At 25.9% G+C, this 8,049-nt stretch overlaps 1 protein-coding gene across 1 annotated transcript in view; it reads left to right on the top strand.

Moving 5' to 3' along the window:
- Positions 1–4,770: 4,770 nt before the first annotated feature.
- Positions 4,771–8,049, top strand: part of LOC107452990 (cell adhesion molecule Dscam1) — a gene marked incomplete in the record, with an annotated part of 286,344 nt that continues 283,065 nt past the window's right edge. The window contains 1 exon segment of the mRNA XM_071184722.1: positions 4,771–5,026. Coding sequence (XP_071040823.1) covers positions 4,951–5,026 — 76 coding nt within the window.

Raw genomic sequence — 8,049 nt, 5'->3', positions numbered from 1 at the left:
ACTCATATCTAAATATGCATCATCTACTTGGTGCTAACATGCAGAAATTCTTTATTTGTGTACATCAAAAAATCTGCATAGCAAAACTACCAAAGTATTTGGACACATAAATGTATGTATGAAATTTTATCAAATAAAATGGTGTTTAAATAAAATACGTGCACTTCGTATAAAGTGCAATGAGCTCTCTATAAAATTTGCTTAAAAAATAAAAAATAAACTATGTTAAGGAAATGAATAATTAAAAAAAGAAAAAATAACTAAATAGAAGCGTAGGGCAAGTTTATTGTAAAATAGGCATTTTAAATTAATAAACAATTATATCTCCATTATAGTTGTGGTTTAATGTTAAGTATTAAAACAGCAATAAATTAAAAATTAAAGAAGAGTATTAATTTTTATTTTCGTCGTCCGATTTCAGGTTGATTTAGATGCTAAACTTACTCATACATAAATATGTGTCTAGTAGTGTCAACAAAACGATAAGAAATAAACTGTATGCAAACATAAACAAATTCTTTTATTTGGGTACCTACATTGAAAAATATACATAGCAAAAATATACATACTACATAGCAAAAATATACATAGCAAAAATATACATACTACTGAAATATTTGGACATATATATATTTATGTATGGAATTTTATTCAATAAAATAGTGTTTAAGTAAAATTCATACACATTTTTTGAGGTACTCCTCACCTGAAATTGATAAAAAATAAAAAATAAAATGTTGAAGAAATGAAAAATAAGAAAAGTAATTAAATAGCAGCCTAGGGCAAGTTTATTGTAAAATAAGCATTTTAAGTTATTAAGCAATTATATATCCATTACATTTGTACTTTAATATTAAATATTTAAATAACAATAAATTCAATTTTGGCAACAGTGACATAGATCTAGAATAATGTATATCATTAAGTCTATGCCAGAATCCACAACAAAGCACTTTTAGTTAGTTTCTGATTATGTACAGAATTCAGTTATTAGTCTCCGTAATATTATGATATTTTAAATTCTTAATGATGCTTTTATACAATCATTTGTGATCAATGATTTTACAATTATTTGTGCTAATAATAATAAATAATCTAAATATTATATTTTTAAACAACTCTGGAACTATCTCTTCGATAATAAAGAACATTTTTTTCTTGAACAGCTTTGGATAAAAAAATATTAAAATTCACTTTCCTTTTTATTTTTTTCTAAGGTAGTATAAGTTAAAGTAGTATTTTATGTAAATATCTCAGTTAACTGGTACAGAAATAAAAAAAAAACTATCGCTGCTTTATTATATTTCCGAGAAAACAAAGCGATTTCATTTTAAAGATAAGGTCCATTTCTGAGAAACAATTGTTTCTGACAAGTCAAACAAATGCAATGGATATAACTATAACTAGTTCAACTCTATCTCTATTAAAAAAAGATATATAAATGATTGTTTCCGAATGTCATAAGAATTAAGGGTATTTTTGAGTAATAAATTTCCCAAAGGATATCTTTAAGAGATATCTTTTGACATAATTTACTTTGGCCATAAAATTTTATCGGTAAACATTATATTTCTTGGAAGAAAATGACAAGTCAAAATATTGTGTCTAAAAAAATATTATAAAATTTAATTCATGGATAAATCATAGTTTAAAAAAGCATATTTCTTTTTCTCTTAACGTTTACATCACACTTTGGATGTGAAATTCAGAAAACAAAATCTTCCTAAAGTTGATTAAAGTACTAAATTAAGCATTTGATTTAACACAGCTTTTCGAAATTAGTGTAAGCATCTGTTTCTGAATATCAAATTTTAGTAATAAAATATTTTTTCTAACTCAAAAAACAATGATTTTAATACAATTATTACATTCTGTAGTGATTGGCAATTTTCTTATAAACATTTTACTAGTGCATACATTCAGCAAACATACAGCAGTATTTTTCTAATGTTTAGTTTTTCTTTTTATATTTTTAAATGAGTTTAAATATATTGTTTATTTTATCCTATTTCTTAATTCATTTTAAATGTAAAATAACTAATTGCAGAAAGTAGCAGAGTTAGGTACATAAGTTTGAGGACATAAAATATTTATCTATTTTAAAATAAATTAATAATTTTTATCCCTTTTCATAGCCTCTAAAAACAGAGAGGTCAATTGACGCGTAAAACGGATCTGGTTTAGATCGTCTATTTGTAAATATTGAATCTTCATACTTTTGTTAAAAAAATCCTAAGTTCGTTTTAAAACACCCATACGAAACCGAAAAACAGCGACTCTTTAATAGCAGAATAGCTATTGCAATATGACAACAATAGAATATAACTTACCTATTTTAAATTTTCAGTCATTATTCCTAGAACAACGTTCAAATTCAATCCCCTCAAAATATGTTATTCAAAACAAATTGCGTCTGCTTGTTAGTGTTATGAGAAGAATCTAAAAGTTGTTTTGTAGTACCTAATCACTGGAAAAGATTTAGATATCCCTGAATTTAAGGAAGTTGCCTCTCATTTTATACGATGGTTTGCTCATACGTTGGTTTGCTCATATGTTAGATGAATCTGAATTTGGTGTTTAGAGTTTTTCACTGACCTTGAGTTCTTGGCATAAAATTACTTTAAAAAACGTTTAGATTCACCTCATTCAACTAGTAGAATGGCGAATCAGAGTTCATAATCAAGGTATGTGGAGCCGCAATTTTTTTTGCAATTTCAGACCATTTAGAAGTGTGAGTGACCTATATTTTAACTTAGCATAGGTATATCTTGAGATATATCTTATTAGATATATCTTAACTCAGAAGATGTGTTTTTTTTTCCTTTTTTTCTTTCTTTTTTTTTGAAAGTTAGATACGCTTTTTTAAAACTGTATAACTGTATATTTTAAAACTATATGCCGACCAGGTGGTGGAGTGGTTAGCGTGCCTGATTACGGAGCCGGTGGTTGCGGGATAGAATCCCGCTCCGGGCACGGATATTTCTTTCTCTCTGTGTTCTATGCCCTTTCTCCTTTGTGTGATTGCGTGAATGTAACCCACCCTATGCACGGGTTTGTGTTTGTGTGACGTGGGCGACGCTGCTCCACCACCGTGGCATCGCCACAGGTGCCCACTGGGTAACGAGAAGAGTGTAGCAGTTCTGGCACTCCTGGCCAATAGAACAATACATCCCAAGTGCCCGCCATTAAAAAAGAAAAATAATACTTTAAAACTATACAACTTAAAACTATAAATAATTGAATTTCCCCAATGATTAACACAATAAACACTAAATTGGTAAGCAGGGAGTTATATAAGCTTGGTACTGAATCGAAAATCTGTATAACTTCGTGCAAACCGTTTCACAGATCTTTGACTTATAGATGCTCAACTTTTATGAATGAAAATAAAGGTAGGTTGTGACGAAGAGAATTATAACAGTTAATATATCGAAAAAAATCACCAGGTTTCAATTATCTGTTTTAGATGGCAACACCATCACTGTTTTGACACCTGAAACTAGACTCAAGTACCCATCAAATGCACTTTACTCCCAAATACTTTATCGTGAATAGTTTGTGATGTAATTTTACATAAGCACCTCGGTAAAAAAGAGACAGACTGCTGGAGGAAATCAATTCCGTTTTCAATTAATTGATTTCTATTTTAATGTATTCCGACTGTAGACTATATAGCTGTTTCGATTTGACCAAATAAAATTAAGTTCTCTCCTCAATGATAGACAGTGACTGAAACATACCTAATGTATTTTTCTAATTGATCCTTATTTTTTTTCATAGTGATGTCCTTTTTTCTTTTCTTGTACTGAACACCTTAATTGCTTTCAGTTATAGATGAAAAATGTTCCTTATATGTACGCTATAATTTATTTTCTTATACCAGTTGACTGGACAAATTTATTTAGTTTAATAAGCATGAACTCATTTACAGAGACACTGTTACAATATTTATGTAAAAACACAGCTTGAAATTATAGTTCCACATTTAACATTGAGGAACAATTGCAATTTGTGACAAATACCCTATCAAGGAATTTATAACGAAATGCAAAGTTTCCTTACTCAGAATTGTGATTTTGTGCAAAAATAAATAAATAAATAAAATTAAAACTAAATAAATATATAGAATTAAAACAATAAACCTTTTGTTTATAAATTCATATAATATTTTTAAAACCTATTTGGAAGAACAGGCGAAATTTATTTTATGTATGAATACATATTAATGAAGTATTTTTAACTAAACAAAATCTGCTAACCTTTATATTTACAGTACGTAAAATAATGGAGACATTTTCTTAAAGCATAGCACTTTTCAAATGCAATATTTACCTACTTAATTGAACCACCATCTTACTAAAACATAGTTTTATCATTTACAAATTAGTTCACTTTTTCTTCACAATTAAAGAGTAATCAAAATCAAATTTTAAATTCATATTTTATTCATAATGAAAACAAAAGCTGTTAAACTGCCATTCAAGATTACGTTTTATAAATGCAACTTATTTTATTTCTTCATACTTAAATGCATAATTTCATTTAATCCTACTTAGCATTAATATTAATAAAGCATATTTTTCTTCTCAATTTTTTTTTCGAAAATAAAAATCACCCATTCGTTTCGTCCAACAAGAAACGGTTTAAGCCAAGAGAGTTCAAAGAACAAATCCAATTCATTTATTTGAGCACAAAACCACGTGGTGTCTCTATGCGCATGTGCTTCTCCGCCAAACTCTGGTGAACCACAGGCCGAATTGTTTTTCCGGCAGCACACGCGCGCTGAACAGCAAAGCGAAAGTACAGTTATCTTATCGGTGATATTCTGCTCCGTCTTACGGAGACGGAAACTTCCGTGAAACGGGACGCCACGATTGAAGGAAAGTGTGTTATTATCTCAGCCATGATAATCTTAAATGGTGTATAAAGGATAAGCGATATACTGCTGCTATGTTTTTAAAGGATTGTAAACTGGGTAGGATGGTGTATATTTGGATGTTCAGTTTCATATTAACTGCAAATAGTGGTGAGTAATGCATTCATTCATTATTTACAAACATTTAATACACACTCATTTGTTTTATTTCGAAGTTTTTCATTTATTTTATTTTTTAATGAGATAAACGATTTAGTTACAAGAGAAAACAGAAGAATACTGAATATATAAAGAAAATTCACAAAATTAAATTAGCTTGCGGTTATAAAATGCGATCTTCTTTTATATTATGCAATATTTAGAAATAAAGTGTTTCATAATAATTTATTTTTAAAAAAAATACCATAAGTTAAATCATAAAACTTTTATAAAATTTATAATACTCCATTAATTCGAATTTTTTTCTGTTATTATTTATAAATTACTTATTAATAGAAATTATTTATTTATTTATTATTAGAAATTACATTTTTATTTATTGTTAGAAATTATTTTTTATATTTCATATTGATTTGAGATATTTTATTATTTTGTATATAGATTTGAGATCACAAATGTTAAAATAAGGAAAACGTTTATGCTACCAAGTGTAGAAAAATAAGAAATAGTTACAATTTGTTAACGTAAACAAATAAACAAATTCTGGTAGAAGAAACACAATTATCTTAAGTGCTTCAAGAAGTTCAAGCACTTTTTAATTATATTTGATAATATTTTCTGCAAACTTTTTAAATATCTCTTAACTTTATACGCGATTTTGTAACATTAACTTCAGATATGTATGAAAAATAATATTAGGAAATCTATATGCTAAAGTGAAACAGCAGAAAAACAGCGTAGTCATAAAAAAGAACGATATGTAAAACAAACACCCCCAACTAATTAACTGAAATAGATTTTTCTAAAATTTATTCATTAGCGGATGGAATTAAAATACAAGCTTATCTTGTTACAAAATAATAAAACTTTTTGAAAGTTTTATATAATTAGCATAAAATAAAAAGAATACCCTACGCTATTTTATTGTCTTTTAATTCCAATTGAATAAAATGTTTTACTTCATTCTTCTTCTTCTATTTCTTCTTTTATTCTTAATTTTAGTAATCTGCGCTACTTTAAAAAACCATATGCTTATTTAAAAAGGATATAAGATATATCTAATATTTTATTGATAACGAATTTGAACAAAGTTTCCTATTTCACTGACTTAAATTATACATTAAGTTAATTGCAATAAATTTAAAAATAATATAAAATGACTAAACGGCTCTTTTTTTAAAATGTATTGTGCAAAATTTTTAATTAGCACAAGAAAATTTGCAATACTTTGCATACTCTAGAAAATGTAAAAATTTTTACTTCAATGTTTAAAAGTACTATTTTGAAATAATTATGTTGCCGAAATGAATCATTCAATTTATTTTTTCTTCCTTTAAGTTGTTTACAAAGTATATCGATCAGATTGAATTGGAATTCAACATATATGCGTTAATATCCATACAAAGTAAATTTTAATTTAAATTACTGTCGTTATGATTTATGGGAAGATACAACAATTAGTAATACAATTGACATATTTTGATGATAGATTCTCTTTCTGAATTATTTACGATAAATTGATCTATTTCATGATAAATTATTTTTACTGAATTCTATATAAAAATATTACGATTTTACGTTTCTCATTTCAATCCAAAAACAAATATTTCAAACTTCTACTCTATTAAACAATGTTCTCTAATAAACAAATTTAGATTCAAATTGTTGACACAATATAAGAAACATTAATTTAAAAAAATCTACCGAATTCCCTAAATAAATGCAAATAAATATTAAAAAACAAATACATAAATAAAAAAAAAACATTCTGAGAAACTAAGTTTCCAAAGCATGGAAATAAGTAATTATAAAATCAAAAATATGCTTCAAAAACAGCTTTCTAAAACCTATTTAGAAACTAATGAATTTCCTTTGAAATCATTAGCATTATTTTTAAATAAGATGAATCTAATTTGTTTCTATTCTGTGTACGACCCTTTTTTGGTATTAACATGATTGAAATTAAATTTAAGCATTTTCAAAAGAATTTGCATTTTAAAACTGTAGAGTTTTTTTTGTTAAATTCAATAGCAAGCACGCAATTGAAGGTAAATATATAGTGAGTCACTGGGTATTTTTTTCTTTATTTTCTCAATTAATGTATTGTGCTTTGAGAAGAAGTTCATCACAGCCTTTACTATCTTAAATAACATTTTAGTTAATAGTTTTTATTGTAATATTTAAAAAATATGTCAGAAAAATCATAAATAGTTTCGTCTTAATAAAGTTTATTTCTGACTTTGTTACATCGAAAGCGAGCTATAAATTAACTGGATGTGAAGAAACTGCAGTTGTAAAATTTTGTGTTGCGTTTCAAATATTTTGTGCTGCATTATCAAATAATAAGTATGTTCAAATTATTTGGAAACTATTGTTAAAAATTTAAAAAAAATCAAAATAAAAACTTTGAGGTTCTTAAATCATGGTCTGTAATCATTATGTCTTAAAAATCGATTTGCAGTTTATTTTATATTAAAAATATATACTTTCATATATAAAATATATCTTCATTTTTCAATATAATTTTTTTTTCAAGTAAAAAAAAAAATTGATAGCAAAACTTCACTTCCCCCCTAAAATGCATGGAACTATTAAACACTTCCTGAATTACATTAAATTAAACAAAGAATGTACATTTGCAAATATTATTTTTCATATAATTTGATATTATAATTATATCGTATAATTATTTTTCATATAATTTGAGAAATATAAATTTAAAAAAAAATGAAAAATAATACATTTAAAGTTCAAAATTTTAATGTCAATATATTTTAAATCCATTAAACTTTTCTAATTTGATGAAAGCTAATTGGTTCAATAGAATTTAATAATTTCAGCATAAATAGAAATTGTTAATTTTAATTAGATTAGAAATTGCTTACATATTTATGTAAAGAGTAGATTGCTTTTGTGTTTTTAAATTTTCAAACATATTTTTTTTTTATTAGCTGCCTTTTAATACCAATTTATTTTTTGACAATATATATATATATAAACGGTTTAAGCCAAGA

This window comes from Parasteatoda tepidariorum, chromosome 8 (genome assembly GCF_043381705.1).
Source record: "Parasteatoda tepidariorum isolate YZ-2023 chromosome 8, CAS_Ptep_4.0, whole genome shotgun sequence".
In the NCBI taxonomy this organism is placed as follows: Eukaryota; Metazoa; Arthropoda; class Arachnida; order Araneae; family Theridiidae; genus Parasteatoda; species Parasteatoda tepidariorum.
The sequence above is the reverse complement of the archived record's forward strand: the minus strand, read 5'-3'. Positions and strand labels throughout refer to the sequence as shown.